Source organism: Camellia sinensis, chromosome 12, assembly GCF_055761805.1.
Source record: "Camellia sinensis isolate YWXY chromosome 12, ASM5576180v1, whole genome shotgun sequence".
NCBI lineage: Eukaryota > Viridiplantae > Streptophyta > Magnoliopsida > Ericales > Theaceae > Camellia > Camellia sinensis.
The window spans coordinates 117,931,266-117,948,886 of NC_138972.1; the positions used below are offsets into that span (position 1 = coordinate 117,931,266).

General features: G+C 37.1%; 1 protein-coding gene across 1 annotated transcript; it reads right to left on the reverse strand.

The window, feature by feature from the left end:
* Nucleotides 1–831: 831 nt before the first annotated feature.
* Nucleotides 832–15,403, reverse strand: LOC114280116 (DNA (cytosine-5)-methyltransferase 1). The gene is made up of 21 exons (XM_028222460.2): nt 14,451–15,403; nt 14,309–14,349; nt 14,134–14,236; nt 13,390–13,497; nt 13,178–13,297; nt 12,918–13,023; nt 12,631–12,845; nt 12,476–12,541; nt 12,145–12,390; nt 10,239–10,297; nt 10,066–10,132; nt 9,566–9,895; nt 9,128–9,196; nt 8,965–9,051; nt 8,771–8,858; nt 7,897–8,018; nt 7,699–7,803; nt 7,556–7,599; nt 7,398–7,467; nt 7,202–7,305; nt 832–1,231 (listed from the first exon to the last, which is right to left on the reverse strand). The coding sequence occupies exons 1-21, from the start codon at nt 14,622–14,624 to the stop codon at nt 1,066–1,068; spliced, it is 2,490 nt and encodes an 829-aa protein (XP_028078261.2). The 5' UTR covers nt 14,625–15,403; the 3' UTR covers nt 832–1,065.
* Nucleotides 15,404–17,621: the final 2,218 nt, after the last annotated feature.

Below are 17,621 nucleotides of genomic sequence, written 5' to 3' on the forward strand. Positions count from 1 at the left end.
TTTTTTTTTTTTCCCTCCCCCACCCACGACCATCATATGATATACTTTAGACCTTGAATTCATGGCAATAAATAAAAATGGCCCTTTTGTTTTTCTTTCACAAATTTAAAAATCTAAGCATAACTCAATGTAGATCAATCATGAAAAATGTACCCACACTGTAAACTTATCACTGGATTGCTTTGATAATTTTTCAATTCATTCTTAGACCTTCACATGTATACATCATTCATAAAATAAAAATAAATAAATCAAGTCTAACCATACAAACATTGGCATCAGGCACCCTAGACCATTAAAATGGTGCCCAAGCCCAAGAAGTTTTTCCCTAAAGAGCCAACTCAAGCTGGCCCAAGCACTACCCAACGAGCTTTGTCAAAATAGGCTTTTTCCTTATTTTTTTCCTATTCTTGGTCAGCCTCACAAGGTGGGTCGACAATATGCCACTCATGGATCAATGGGCCAGGTTAAACTTCAACATGTCGAGCCAACCCAGCTGGATATAAGGCTGCACCTTCGGGGCCAAATGACAATCCTAAAACATGATTTAGCAAGAGGGCATACACCATTGCCATTAAAACATTTGGTCATGGATTCATGACCTAGTATGTCCAATTGTCTCAATTCCATGATTTTTTTCTAACATAAAGGTACCTTTGAAGCATTTCCTAACAACAAAACATGTCACATATCCTATTATTAGGCTAAACAATATATAGCATCAGTCCCACTGATACGTACAAATCACACTATGTAGCAGCCTTTCTCCAAGAAAGGCAAATAATTTTCCAAAGAATACACTCTAAATCAGCAGTTTTGATAAAAACTTGATGTCCCAAAGCTAATCAATATTGAAAAGATGCTAATTTAAGGATACAAATCTTTCAATGGACTTAACTCAACTAGCTATTTCTTGAGATAATACAACAAGAAAGAATCGAAAATTTAAGTTAAAAGATACAATGACCAGATGGTTTTCAAGAATGGTTTACTCAATGTCAAGTTTAAAACAATTTTAAGATTATTAAGATTGAACTTACTAGTTCTTTATCCTCTGCGAAGTGTTCATCCAATCCTCTTTTTGGACGACAATGGTGCAAAACTCTGGGGGAATTTTGTATCAGTAGTCGTGACGGGTTCATTATTTGAGATACCTTGGCTTGCTTTTGCTAACATACTTCCCAAAGCCATAGATACTGGAAATGCAACAGCATTCCCTACCTGTATATACCTGCAAATTGTATGAAAATAAACCAAGATTAGACACCAAAAAGAAAATTTTAGTTTTTTACCAAACTCGAGTGGTTGGAATCTTATTTCCTACACCCATGTGATGTTCAACTTATTTCCCAAATCAGATAATTTTATGAAGTCATGTTTTCAAAACACTAATTCACACTCTAGCTTGGTATTTAAATTAAAAAAAAAAAAAAAAAAACTCAGAAAAACTAGCACTCCCAAATCCATCAACTTACCAAAAAGACTTCAAAGTTGAGTAGTTGCAAATGAACTAAGCTGTTTGCAAGCTTGGCTCAGCTCATGACATGTATAAATGAGCCCACGTCAATTTTTTAGTTTCATTTAATAAAAAAATCTTAGCTTGAGCTAGAATAAGCTTGGCTCATAAGGTTAGGGTTGTTCATTATTTATTTAAATAATAAGATAATTATTTATATATTCAATAATATAAAATGTGTTATATAAACATATTTAATATAGAATAATATTTAACAAGCCAACCGAGCTTGATAATTGAGAGGAATTTTTTCATCATTATCGAGCTTCTATGCAAGCTCAAACATGATTAGTATAAATGGGCCAAGCCAAGCTCAAGCTGAATAACCGAGCTCAATCTTGATTTTCAATCTCAATAAACAAAAGAGCTAAGCTCAAGCCTTGCAAAGCTCTGTAAGTTTTCTAAACAACCTGTATATTAGATTGAATTAATTTGAACAAAGAATACATACATCATTTATATAGAGTACCACTAATTAATTCCTAACCCTACATGAATACATTACTGAGATATATAGAAGTCTAATATACATAGGACACTGAATCCTAATCCGAGAAGAACACATATTCTCACACCCCCGCTCAAACTCAAGGTGTTTTAGCAGAAAACACTGAGAGTTTGTCAAGAAAAAACCGAAACCGAGCAGTGGTGTGAGTCTTAGTGAAGAAGTCAGCAAGTTGCAGAGCCGAAGAGACAAAAGGAAGCGAGATAAAGCCAGACTGCAGATGCTGGCGGACGAAGTGACAATCAATCTCAATATGTTTTGTCCGTTCATGGAAGACTGTGTTATGAGCAATTTGAATAGCACTTCGGTTGTCACAATAGAGAGAGGTTGGGGAAGATTGAGGGACGCCCAACTCAGATAAGAGCTGACGAAGCCAGACAATTTCAGCAGTAGCATGAGCCATAGCACGATACTCAGCTTCGGCAGTAGAACGGGCAACAACAGGCTGTTTCTTGCTTTTCCAAGAAATTAGGGAATCACCAAGAAACATACAGAAATCAGAAGTAGATTTACGATCATTAACATCACCAGCCCAATCAGCATCAGCATAAGCCACCAAGTCTAAGGAAGAAGTAGAAGAGAACAGCAAGCCCTGAAATATAGTATTGCGAAGATAACGAAGAATTCGAAGCAAAGCAGCCCAATGTGTAGAGCGAGGGGCAGAAACAAACTGACTAATTACATGGACAGCATAGGTAAGATCAGGGCGAGTAACTGTCAGATAGACTAAGCAACCCACAAGCTCACGATACAACGTAGGATCATCTAGAGGAACCCCATCAGTAGTGTTGAGCTTTACATTAAGTTCAATGGGGGTATCAGACAGCTTAGTGTCAGTAAGTCTGGCACGATGGATAACCTCGTTAGCATACTTAGCCTGGGACAGAAAGTAACCCTTAGGAGAAGAAGCCACCTCAATGCCAAGAAAATACCGCAATGGTCCCAGATCCTTCATTTCGAAGGTGCGAAAGAGATGCTGCTTGACCTCAGAGATAGCAGAAGAGTCAGAGCCAGTGATGATCATATCATCTACATATAGTAAGAGAGCAACAAAACCAGCCGAGGTATGTCTTAGAAATAAAGCAGAGTCGGAAGCAGAAGGATGAAACCCAAGCTCGGTAACAGCAGTCTGAAAGCGATCATACCAAGCACGAGGAGACTGCTTCAGACCATATAGAGCACGCCGAAGACGACAGACTTGGCCAGAGGAATGGTGAAGACCAGGGGGAGGACGCATATAAACCTCCTCAGTGAGAGTGCCATTAAGAAAAGCATTCTTAACATCCATCTGATAAAGGGGCCAAGAACGAACAGCAGCGACAGAAATCAAAGTACGGACAGTAGTCATCTTGGCAACAGGAGCAAATGTCTCCTCATAATCAATACCATACTCCTGGGAGAAACCTTTGGCCACCAGACGAGCTTTGTAGCGCTCAAGAGAACCATCAGAATGAGTCTTGACTTTGTAGACCCATTTGCAACCAACTAGATTCTTACCAACAGGTAAAGGAACCAACTCCCAAGTACTCGTTTTCTGTAGAGCAAACAACTCATCCTCCATAGCTTGAACCCAATGAGGATCCTGACAGGCCTCCTTGTAAGACTGAGGTTCTGCAAAAGAGTGAATAGCAGACAAAAAGGTACGATAGGAAGCAGAAAAACAAGTATTAGACCAACCCAACCTTTTTGGAGGATGACGCGCTCGAGGAGGATATCGGTGTGCAGCAGGATCAGAGTCGTCAGAAGCAGGAGGATCAGCAGCAGGGGTAAAGACAGCTAGGGGAGGAGGAGCCTTGCGACGAGAATAAACTAACAACGGAGGAGAAGAAGAAAGAGAAGGAGAAGGCGAAGGAGGAGGCGAAGGAGGAGAAGTAGTCAGAGGTGAAGCAGAAGGAGAAGATGGAATAAGCTCAGGAGGAACTGTGGAGATGTACTCATCAGATGGGACCTCAGAAGGAAATGGATCAATATGAACCAAATCCTCTTTGGAAACTGGGGCGGTGAGAGGAGGAAGCTGAAAGTAAGATAGACGTTCGAGAAAGGCAACATGGCGGGAGACATAAAGGCGACGAGAAACAGGGTCATAACAGCGATAACCTTTCTGAGTGAGACTATATCCCAAAAAAACACATAGGACAGATCGGGCACTAAGTTTAGTCCTATCTTTACGGGGTAAAAGGACAAAACACGCAGACCCAAATACACGAAGGAGGGAGTAATTAGGAGGTTGAGAAAAGAGAGCCTCATAAGGAGACCGACCCGAAAGAAGAGGGGTAGGCATACGATTAAGAAGAAAAGCAGCAGTAAGAACTGCTTCACCCCAAAACGGAGCTGGAACGGAGGCAGAGAGAAGAAGAGATCTAGCTGTCTCAAGAAGATGACGGTGTTTACGCTCAGCTCGGCCATTTTGGGCAGGTGTATCAGTACAAGAAGTTTGGTGAATGGTACCCAAGTTGGCCAAATATTCACAGAATTCAGTTTTAAAGTATTCCCCACCCAAGTCAGACCGCAACAATTTAATAGTAGCTCCAAACTGTGTAGTGACCATAGACTGGAAAGTACGATATATTTGGTAGAAGTCAGACTTATGAGTCATAAGATAAATCCATGTGTAACGGGTGCAGTCATCTACAAAAGACACATAATATACTGAACCCCCTTTAGTAAGAACAGGAGAGGGTCCCCAGACATCAGTATGTACAAGAGAGAAAGGAGAAACAGAAATAGATGTACTTTTATTAAAAGGTAAAGCTGACATTTTAGCAAGTTTACACCCCCGACATTCATCAATTTGACTAGGAGAAACTTTACCCAACAATCCTGACTGAGCTAAAGACCGTAAGCGGTCAACAGACAAATGACCAAGACGAGAATGCCATAAGTAAAACTGACTCGACTGAGAATCTAATTGATAAGAGGAAAGTGCAGCTGGAGAGGTGGATAAGGGGAGATGCAAGCTTTCAACCACATAGAGATCTCCAATTCTACGGCCAGTCCCAATCTGCTTCTTGGACACCCGATCCTGCACACAACAGACAGAAGAGGAAAAGATAACATCAAAACCAGACGCATCAAGTTGACTGATAGATAACAAACTGACAGATAACTGAGGAACATAAAAGACAGAAGGAATAGTAACAGCAGACATGGCAGAGGGTAAGACAGACCCAACAGATAAAACAGACATACCAGATCCATTAGCAGTATTAATAGTAATAGGAACGGGTGGGGGAATACAATTTTGAAGTAAGGAAAGGTGAGGAGTCATATGATGTGAGGCACCAGAATCAAAAATCCAAACAGAAGAAGGGATACCTGAAGAGGACCCAAGCAAACCTGAATGAAGAGAGGTAAGAGCGGAGGCAGATGGGGATGACTGAGAGGTGGACAAGATATGCTGAAGTTGTGCAACCTGAGCACTCAGGAAAGCCAAGTCAGGATCGGGGGCCGGAGTAGATGCAGTGTAAGCAGCAGGAGGTCGGAAAGTACTCGAAGTAGTACCGCGGAACTGTGTCTGAGAAGACGGAGCAGGCTGACGTCCCTTTTTAGGACAATTGTTCTTCCAATGACCCCTCTGATGGCAGAAAGCACACTCATCTAGCCCTAATGGTCCTCTCTTGGGTTTCGTAGTGGCCTGAAGTTGATGAGAAGGAGGGGTCGATAACAAGGGCGGCTTGGCAGGAGCCAAGAACACAGAAGGAGGCAAAGTCTGACTGGCCGTCTTAAGACGGGTTTCCTCGGAAAGGAGTTCACGAACAATAGCATCCACAGAGGGAAGAGGAGATCGGTGAAGGATGCCATCTCGAATAGCCTCATACTGAGGGGAGAGAGCTGTTAAGAACTGGACTAAACGACCCTGTTCCCGAAACTCAATATACGCGTCTAATATTTTGAGACTAGGTGGTTCCATAAGAGCCAACTGATCCCAGAGACCTGTCATCTCAATATAAAAGTCTTGAATAGTTTGATCCCGCTGACGAGCACCCTGAATAGTTGTTTCCAACTCATACCGTTTGGCAAAATTGGACTGCTGATAAACACCGAGTAAATAATCCCACACTTCCTTGGCAGTACTGTACTTGGAAAACATCATTCCAATACGGTCATCTACAGAGTTGTGAAACCAGGTAAGAACTTGGGCATTATCACAATCCCAAGTGTCACAGGAAGACAGATACCCTTCTACCTTTGGGTCCGATGGACGAGGAGCAGAACCAGAAACATAGCCCCATTTTTTTTGACCAAGAAGAAAATTCTTCATAACACTGGCCCAATAGGCATAATTACCACCATTGAGTTTACATTTAATCGCTTGAATTTTAGAGTCCATTATTGTAATAAACAAAAGATTAATGGGTCAAAATATACTAATAACTTAATAAATGGGCCAAACAGGAATAAGGGTTTTAAATGGAAATACCCAAGTTGAAGCAGAGATCACGAAGCAGAGAGAGAGAGAGACTGAAGCTGAGATTGATTTCAGACGGAGCTCGCGAAGATCTCAGACAGAGATCACGAAGCATAGAGGCGACCACAGAAAGACGACCACAAGAGTCGACCAAGACGGAGACACGATGAGCCGCGAGGATGACTGAGACTGAGATGAGCAGTTCGATGGGTCAACTGAGACGACTCACTCGCGAGACGAGGCATCCAAAAGAAGCCCTTGCAGACGAAACAGATGGGTCACCCAAGTCATGAACAGAGATCGAACCAAAGGAGTTTGATCATGTACCAGATAATCGAGAAAGAGAGAACGCGATCAAACAGATGAATCACGAACAAGTTGAACCAGTTCGTGCGTAACCCTAGCCAACACGAAATCAGGAATCACAAAGCTCTGATACCATGTAAGTTTTCTAAACAACCTGTATATTAGATTGAATTAATTTGAACAAAGAATACATACATCATTTATATAGAGTACCACTAATTAATTCCTAACCCTACATGAATACATTACTGAGATATATAGAAGTCTAATATACATAGGACACTGAATCCTAATCCGAGAAGAACACATATTCTCACAAGCTCAACTCGACTAGTTTGCAACCCAAGTTGTGAGAAAATGCCCAACAAAAATATTAGTGGAATTAGCACCACTAAGTTTTTTTTAAAAAAAATTCTAATTCAATTAAATAAAATTGCAAAAAAATCACAAGTCTTGCTACTGATACCTTTCTTTGACAGGTCCCCAAAGTCTGTACCAATCAGGGAACCCTTGTAACCGTGCATTTTCACGAACTGTCAACACCCGGTCTTGCTCCGGATGGAGAATAGCCTACCAAAATAATTTGAATGTGAAGTTAGTCAAGTTTTTGGTCAACATTATAACTACACTTTGCTCAAGAAGAGGATGTTAACTGTTAAAACCTGGTTATGAGGTTCTGCTCTTGTCACTACCGTTAATACAAATTCATCCCACCACAATCGAGCAAACGGCCTGCATTTTAGCTTGTATTTAAAACAATTTGAAAATGAAGCAACATTTTAAAAGCTAGAACTTACAAGTATTGAAACAAAAGACATACTTGGATGAAGTACCACGGACGAATGTCATAGCATAATCTGGGACCTATATATTAAATTGGTTACAAAAAATTAGCCTGGTCTTGGACTTGGTCAGTGACAAGAAAAGAGTAATCAAACAAGAGTTTTAGCAATAATACAATACCAAAGGTTTTCCTGATTTGACTTTCACCCTTTCTACTGATGGGTCCCATTCGACCTTGTTGTTTGGGCCCACCAAAACACCAGGAAGATTCCTAAAGTTTGCTCCCTGTGAAAATATATGAGGAAGATTACTCAAGAATCATACAGAATCAATGACAACTTTGTGAAGGTTCTGAGTCAGAACAACAAACAATTGAACCTTCTTTTTTGGAATATGACAAACTCTTTCGTAATCATCGTCATTCAATTGCAAAGGTATGTGATCATACAATATCATCTGTTGTGATTCTTTCTTTGCAGTAACTATAGAATGAAACATATCTGCATAGCAGAAATAATTATATATCAGAAGCTTAATCCTTGCACAATGGTATCAATTCCTGAAGTTTGTAGCATTGTTCATAACATATGCAGAAAATGGTATATAGAAGCATGCATGCAAATTCCAACTGAAAGGGATCTCTTGTAAGAGAGATTATAAACATTCTTGCAATTCACTTGCAACAAAAAAATTGCTTTAGAACATCTTATATACATCTTCATCTAACACCAAGTTAAGTATGAAAAATACATTTCTAGTCAAGGAAGCATTTATTATTTCAAGAGCATTTCTCTAAGAATAACCTATGCTAAATGGACTCAGCTACAAGTGTTGGGTGAAGGTATGCATGTATTAGATTCATCTAATCTCATATAATGAACACCAAGACATAGCTATATATCATACTTTTACTTTTTGAGGGCAAAATGAAGTTTAGAAATGCAAATATAATATTTTATAAAATGGAAGCCTTTTACATAGTTATCTAAAACACTAAGGTATTTTATACATTCTTTTTGGATGCATGTCCAACTGAGTAATCAAGTGTCCAACACGAGTACTTAAAAAAATTTGTAAAGTCATGTAACATGGAAAGAAATAAAAGTACCCAAGTTTGTAATTCAACAAGATATAAAAACTAGAAGAAAAAAAAATCATGTCAATCAATGCCATATTGTATTTAGTTTTTTACTATTCATGTTCATAGTTTCAACGTTGAATAAATATCTACATAAAAAAAAATTTAACTCACCCGGCCTTCTCAATCTAATGTACTTCTGAAAATCGGTGCAAGGAGCATGACAATACACCATTTCATCTTGACTATCATAATTAGTAACCTAAAATAAGATGATACTGCATGTCAATGACAAGTGCATGTGGAATACATACTATTCAAGATTTATCACAACATATAATCAAAAACAATTTAAATAAAACATCTACCGCTGGTAACTCAGATATTGCATCAGAAAGTACAACACTCTTTTCCAACTTGCATGCTTGCCCTTTTTCATACCAGACAACAATTTCCTGCACTTAGAGGCATAATTATAACACAAAATCTAGAACATCCTCGTCAAATACTAAATAGAAACATCATTCGTACCTTGAATTCAACTGGACAAACCCCTTTCCCAACAAACTCGTGTGTAGGTAAAGGATATTGAGGCAACTTCTGAAACATGAAAAGAACCAATTACCAACATATATCTAATGAATATTGGCATTTTCTGTTAAGCCACCAATAGTCCATAAATCTTAAGTTGGTGGGCCCAACAATAGATGTCAAGCTATTCAACACCCTCCCTCACGTGCAACCTGTCTTGCACATGAAGATGCAAATATGCATGCATATAGCAAAGAAAGAAATAATGCAATCGGGAACCAAATGCAATCGAAGAGACTTGACCCAAGACCACCTCCAACCTAAGCTCTAATACAATTGTCAAGTCACCGATTGTCCCAAAAACTTTAAGTTGTTAGGAAATGGAAGCAATATTGTATATCAAACTATTCAATATTTTCATGTTAGAAAAGCACTTGCCTCCATTTGATATGCACCCCAAAGGAAGACTCGCATCCGACATTGAGGAACTCCAAATGACCCCGCAGCAAGTATTCCCAGTCGAGCTTGGTAGTCCATAGAAACTAACCGACCAACGGCATAACAACCCAAAACTCCTCCAGATAGTTTCAATATATCAACAACATTCTCCATTAAAACATACTTCGGCTTCAAAAATCCAACAATATTCATAAACACCTCAAGTTGATAGTTCTTTGGATCCTTCAAAGGGTCAATAAAATTTCTAAAACGATTGAAACCACTCATCCCTTGACATGGAGGGCCTCCACATATAAAATCAGCATCACCCTAAATAGACAATGAACGAAGTACTAAAAACAATTAAAAGGAATTTTAATGAGGAAAGGAAACAACTGAAAAGAAAGGGAAGGGAAAAACAATAAGCATTCACATCCAAAAAAATGAAAGGCACTAGCCACTCAAAACACATTAAGAAGATTCAAATAAATAAAACTTACTGGAAGAGGCAAAATCTTTGATTTAAACCCTCTTGTCACAAATTCCTTTATACTGTCAGTGCAATTACTGATGAAAAAATAAGAGGATTAAATTAAATTTAATATTTCATGGAAAACAACAGGAATGGCAAACTAAAATAGTTGGAAGACAAAAAAATGGTAAGACTAGCTACCTTAAACCATCAATTGGCTCCCAAGTGTCTTCACTTGGCCCATAGCCCCTCCAACGCACCTATATATTATCGATTTGGAAGAAAAATAAGCTATCAATCATTGAATGCCATCCCTGCAAAGAAGAGTTTTCTACATACATAGAGAAAAATCACCCACATATGCTTTAACCAATACCACTTCTAAGCAACTACTAGAGAAAAATTGAGCATTGGGCTTATTTTGTCGAATGTGCCAAGCCACTTTGGGCATTGAGCCTGTATGCCAAAGTCACATGGGATTGGACTTTTGGGCAAGGGCACATAAGGCCTTTGGGATTTACTGCCTCGATTAACCACAGCTTTAATAAGCCTTTAAAGACTGATTGGGTCACATGCTCATAATTTGAATGCCCAAATAAGCTGATTAGTGAGTGGATTGGGCATCATGGATCAAATTCAGAGTTATATGTTGAACGTCAAATATCAATGGGTCAGGTACTTCAAATAATGAACTGAATGTCGAATGTTAATTGGGCTTGTATCTCAATACCAGTTTTGGCCCATTAACTCTTTAATAACCCAATATACCCCTTAAGACCCAATTACCGCATATGAAAGTATTTTATCAAGAGCGAACCATTTCCAAATGTTGTGTGGCCTTATAATAATTAGCCACATGTTGTGATATCATTTGATGCGACTTCTTGTTCCAAATGTGACACCAACACAAGTTCTTTTGGTATGAATTTCTATCAAACTACAAGACTATGAGGCATCAACACTACAAAACAAGTGTCATAGGAGTGTCGGATACAAGGACATGATGGGGGTATGTATAGAACATGCCACGTGCCATGTCCCTTTATTTGATTAATTTATTTTCAAAGGACAACGGGGACATGCCAACTAATTTTCTTCCTTCTTTCCTTTAGATGTTGAGTGTTTATTACTTTTTGTTTAGATTTAAATACTTAATAGATCGTCCATAAAAAAAGATAAAAACTTTTTAAGTGTTAATATAACATGGGCCCTGTTTGGTAGAACTGTGGGAAAATGCTTATAGCTTATGCCTCAACAGCTTATGTGCCTGTTTGACAGAGCTTAATTACAACTTATTTCAACTTTCAGCTTAATTTAAACTATTTTCATGTGTTTAGTTTAGCTTATAGCTTATAGCTTTTTGGAAGTCAGAAATCAACTTATTCTTTGAGTGGGGCAGGAGATGCTTTAAAAATAAGCTGGAAATCAGCTTAAGCTGAAAGTTATAAGCTATAAGCTGTTAAGGCATAAGCTATAAGCACTTTCCCACAGCTCTACCAAACAGGACCTATAGCTTATAACTTTCAGCTTAAGCTGATTTCCAACTTATTCTTAAAGCATCTCCTGCCCCACTCAAAGAATAAGTTGATTTCTGACTTCTAAAAAACTATAAGCTAGAAGCTAAACTAAACACATCAAAATAGCTTAAATTAAGCTGAAAGATGAAATAAACTGTAATTAAGCTCTGCCAAACAAGCACATGGTATCAAAACAAAAGTTAAAAGAGGTCCTAGATTCAAGTCTCAATAAAAAACTAATCCAATCTCTTGTGAGATTAGAAAAGGTTAAGCACACATTTAATAATTCCACTAGAACTTTGACGCTAAAGTCATATAGGATACAAAAATAAAATCATAGTACGTGGTACATCAAACACCACTCAAGACATGAGTCTATGGTTGAAAATCTGATTGGGTACTGTTGCAGCTTCAATTGTTAAATATTAAAATACCTATCTAAAACATTTGAACTACAAAAGGTGACCAATTTGTTCATCAAAATAAGCATCTGTTTTGATCAATTAAGTTGGTGAGGCAACAAAATCCATGAAAGCAAGCAATCACATTGGAAGACATTCATAGGTCATTCTTGGTTAAAGTCTATATACCTTAAAATACAGCCCATGTTTGTTGACACTGTTTGGGTCACCATAACAAATGGCCAGTAATTTTCCCACTTCGAACTCTCCAGAAGGAACCTTAGAGCCATCATCAACATCATCATCACTGTCCAAGCTGTTTTGTTCAGAATTGGAATCTTCTGATTGATGGGAACCCAACAATTGAAATTCTTTACAAAGCTTTTCCCACTCCTTAAGCAAAGATAGGAAATCTTCTGCTGCTTCATTTCTCACCTATAATCATTTTGGACTTGTCCTTGATAAATATATATATAAATTACTAATAAAAAAAGTATAGGAAAAGGAACAAATATACTACCTCAGTTTCAGGATGGTTCAACTTTAGACTTTCGCATGCATTAGAATTTATATCCACAGCCCACCGCTAATAAACAAATACAAATAAAACATATATAAGCTTTTGCATGGAAGAGTGCATACAAAAATCACATTTACAATCACTTCATGACTTACAGTAACCAGTTTCAAACCAGATACGGATGCTCCAAGGCAGAGACCAGTTGACATGGCTCCACATCCAGAGTATAAATCTAGTAAAGTCATCCGAGACTCTTGACATCTAGAAACTTGGGAAGACTTTGCAGCATCAGTGTCTCCTAGTGCACTATTTGAACTAGCTTCACTTATTGAGGATGCATCACTATCCATCTTTAAGTTTTCTGGATTTACTGAAGCAGACAACATCTATTAGAAGAATTCATTTTAAAAAATGATTGTAGTCCTTGGAGAAACATACTAACCTGTAGCTGTATCTAGAGTTGTAAACGAAAAGTGTGGCAATGAATATGCCATATCATAATACAAGTCTGAAGACAAAAGTATTTTCTCTTTTTCAGCCAAGTCAACCTGTTTCACAGAGAAAACATTTCAGAAACTTGGAAAACAATAAACAGGAACAGAGTTTTAAAAAAACACACACACAAACAGAGACAAAATTAATAATAAGAATAAAAACGAACAGACAAAGATATCAGTAGCCAGAAGTAAGTGATGGTCATACTTTTGCTGCAAGTTGCACAATTTTCACTTTTGACACAATGGAATTCAATGGATTGTCATCTCTTATGTCTGAGTAAAACACTCGTCTTTTATCAATGAGGTCAGATTGGTTCTTAATTACCTGGAAACAACCAAATACATAATGATTGATTAGTGAATGAGGTATTTATCAAAAATACCTAAAACAGGAAGTGAGTTAATAAATTATCTCACCGTATCTTCAGCTCTAAAGAACCACCGAGCCGTAAAATATAGTTCTCTGTCAATCGTTTCAAACATCTCCACAATCTTGGCTATGTAATCAGGTTTTCCCTCTTCAGCCTAATAAACATACACAAAAATGAGAATTTGCATTTATTTCCAAAATAACAACTTATAGCTTATGATTATCCATTTATTAAGAATCAATAGCCAACTATAAAATTCATTATCAACATTGCAACAGCGTCTAGGCAACTAGTTTGTTAGTTAACAAGTGCAAGCAAAGAAAGAGGCTAGAAAAAAGGAAAATTCCAAATATAATTCACAAAACAAACCGGGGAGAATGTATTGAAATTATTCCAGATACCAGTCAATTTCCTTACTTTAGGGTGTACACCATAAATTTGCCATTCATGAATTTTTACCACAAATTGTCATAACACGCCACAAACATTTGTAAGTTTCACCATAAAAAAAAGCCATAACTTTCGTACAATTACAAATTTTTCTTACTATTGTAGCACCCGTCACCTTATTGAAGTGTGATTTTTTCATATTTCAAAATTTCTTTATTGCATTTTGTAAGATTTGTTAGTTGGTATGACATTTTTCTTTTAAATAACAACACTGTATATTTACATAAATGCATACACAAAATGCAAACTTAAAATTCATGAATTCACATAGTACTGAAAAATAACTAACATAAAACCAACAGATATATAATATAGGGAGAGATATAGAGAGAGAGCTCACTTGGACGTATGTATCATCACAAAGATTGAAAACGCAGCCATCAACCACAGCTTGAGTGTAGTGGCACCTAGCTTGCAGAACCTCCTTCTCGTTGGATTCAACACTACAATCGAATCAAAACACTCAAATACATCGAAATCTTCACACAACAACAACAACAACAAAAAACACTCACTTGTTCGATTCGGTAATTGAAACACCGAGCTTGACTTTTCTCTGCAAAACCAAAAATCAAAAAATAAAGCACAACAACAAAACAAAATGGAACTATATTGGACAAAAAAACCAAATCTCTGTATATTTCGTTGTTGAGAGACCTTGGATTGGTAACGGTGCGGCCATCGGTCCCTGGCTTCCTCGGCTGGAACAGGTTTTCCGGCGAACCTTACGTCATCGTCTTCCGGCGATTTCTTCGTCTTCTTCGGTGACGGAGACGAGTTTGACAGTGACGGAATGTCCTCCTTGGACTCTCGCTTAACGCCTCTACCCATTTTCTCTCGATGGATTCCACAGGTAGAAAGCAGAACCGTTAGAGAGGGGAAGAAGAAGAAGAAGAGGAAGAGTTTCAGAGGGACAGACAGGCACCGACACACACAGACGTTGAGAGGCGCAAACTTATGGAAAGTGAAATATTTGAATTTTTTGACCCTTTTTTTTATTAAGGCGGGAATATTCAATTTTTTTGAATTTGTTTTCGCTCAATCTTCCCATGAGCAATAATGTTAAAATAAACCTGTTGACACTTTTATCTTCCTATCAGCAATAAATATTTTAATGTTAAAATAAACATCCTATTTGACATTTTTATGAAATTAATTACTTTAGTAATTTTTAAATTTTTTTCAAAAAATATATATATATATATATAATTAAAGAAGATGTTGTGATAATTTGTAGTAATCTTTTTGACCAAAATTGACAATTGTCAAATAATTTTTTATATATATTTTTAATGGTTAAAACAAGTTTCTTTTGGAGAGTTAATTCTACTATTATATTACATGATGGAGATACCTAAACAAAGTCGTCCTGTAATAATATAATGAGTTATTTTAGGAATATGATTAAAAATAGTTTTTTTGCTTTTAACTTATTTTCAGTCGTGCTATCTCTCTATTTTTTTACATCTTTTTTTTTTAAATAATTAATTAATTTTTAACCAACTTTAAAAAACAGCCTAATAATATAGATAAACAAGCAATCCTTTTCTTGACAATATTTATCATTTCCTACTTGATAAGCCTCAGTGAAAGAGAGGCATGACCCAAAAAAATGTTTATAGGCCATCCTGCTGTGTGAGTCCGGATCCTCTAGGGTGAAAAGCCTACAGTCATCTCCTAGAGTGAACAATCCAACGGCTGACATTAAACCTCACCAAAACGACGTCGTTTTGGTGAGTAGTTTGACGGAAAAAAAAAAATCAATCCATGGCTCTCCTCTCCTTTTCTCTCTCTACCTTTTTGAAAATCAACCCATTCTGAAAATCAATCCATCCATGGCTCTCCTCTCCTTTTCTCTCTCTACCTTTTTGAAAATCAACCCATTCTGAAAATCAATCCATGACTCAAGTAATAGAAGAAATCTCACAAACTCATATCTGAAAATCAATCCATGGCTCAAACTCAAGAAATCTCACAAATCAAACGATGGATTGAAACAAAACCCAGAAAGGTTGAGTCAATCCATGGTTACTAAAATCAACAAACCCAGAAAGGTTGAGCCATGAAATCTTTCTGGGTCAACAAAACCAGGTTGAGTCGTGTGGGTACTAAACCTTTCTGGGCTGAGCCATGGATTGATTCTCAGAGCTCATTGTTCATTCATGGTGGATCATCGTCTTTGGGTAGTCATTGCTGTGATTTTCAAAGAAACTTTGAATGCTCTGTCTTATCTTTTCCCCAGATGAATTTTTTTTTTTTTTCAAAATCAATCCATGGTTTTTTGATTTCTTGAGCCATGGATTGATTCTCATAGATGAGTTTGTGAGATTTCTTGATTTTGAATAGTTTTCTCGAGCAAGAAAATGTCCAGATGAATTTTTTTTTTTTTTTTTCAAATCAATCCATGGTTTTTCGATTTCTTGAGCCATGGATTGATTTTCAGAGATGGTTTGTGAGATTTCTTGATTTTGAATGATTTTCTTGAGCAACAAAATGCCCAGATGATTTTTTTATTTTTTTTTCAAATCAATCCATAGTTTTTCTATTACTTGTGCCATGGATTGATTTTCAGAGATGGATCTGTGAGATTTCTTGATTTTGAATGGTTTTCTTGAGCAAGAAAATGGAAAAGAAAAGGTAGAGAGAGAAAAGGAGAGGAGAGCCGTGGATTGATTTTTTTTTTTCCGTCAAACTACTCACCAAAACGATGTCGTTTTGGTGAGGTTTAATGTCAGCCGTTGGATTGTTCACTCTAGGAGATGACTGTAGGCTTTTCACCTTAGAGGATCCGGACGCATCCTGTGTTTGGTTGAAAATTTTAAAAAGAGATGTGGAAAGAAAAAATAAATAAAATGTGAAAAATATAATATATATATATATATATATATACATCACATAATTTTACACATTTTTTCTTTTTATTTTTCTGAATCCTTTTCAAAAAATTTCAATCAAACACAACGTAAAAGTTGATCACATATCATAGGCCATCTGACTACCTAGTTGTCACACACATTCGCCGCATGTCTTATAGAATACCCAACCATGTGTGATGTTCGGTGTAGCTTGACTGAGTTATGTACGTAGAGTAGAGGCTTCACAATAGCTCTTTAGTTTTGGATTTTTTATCAGCCGATCCCAATAATTGAATCTATTATCCATTAGGTTTTAAGTTTCTATCTCATGCACTAGGAAATCTTGTTATATTTTTTTTTATCCCGATTTTGTCCCTGCTGTTATACTGCTGAAGCCATTGATTGCCCCACTATAATGTTGGGAGGGAGGCGAAGGGGTCACGGCGTTGACGGTGGTGAGGAAGTTTGCGCCAAAGACTCAACAATCGAACGGTTGTTCGCCGGCCTTGGTGAACATAAGAACTGTCTTTGTGACCCTTGGATTTAAAAGAGATGGTGTTAGATCTAAAAGAGATCAAGAAAATCAACATGAATTGACATTGGTGTGTCAATATTGATGAGTTCAAAGCTCTGTATCAATTAATAATGGACGAACGAGACGAAAAAAAAGACATGAGAGAGGCGTTCAGGATGTTAGATTAGAATAGTAATGGGTTCATCTAGGTATTTTCAATGCCAATCGGAACTCTTATCTTGTTTAAACTAGTGATAAATTTATCAGTAAATTTGTTAAAACCAGTGATAAATTTGTTTAAACTTGTGATAAATTTATCACTGTTAAATTTGTTAAAAAATTTACAAATAGCAAACTTGATTTGAAAGAGAAAGGGGAATCACAACAAATTTATCGTTGAATTAAGAAAAAAATTTATCAGATTAGTCACACGTCTGTAGAAGATCAACAACACCTTTC

Excerpts from the sequence above, each read along its gene's own strand:
- LOC114280116 (XM_028222460.2), bottom strand. The coding sequence starts at position 14,624 with ATGGGTAGAGGCGTTAAGCGAGAGTCCAAGGAGGACATTCCGTCACTG. Across the intron at positions 14,237-14,308 it reads TCAATTACCGAATCGAACAA|TGTTGAATCCAACGAGAAGG; the intron begins GTGAGTGTTTTT and ends ATTCGATTGTAG. Across the intron at positions 7,804-7,896 it reads GTCATATTCCAAAAAAGAAG|GGAGCAAACTTTAGGAATCT; the intron begins GTTCAATTGTTT and ends ATATTTTCACAG.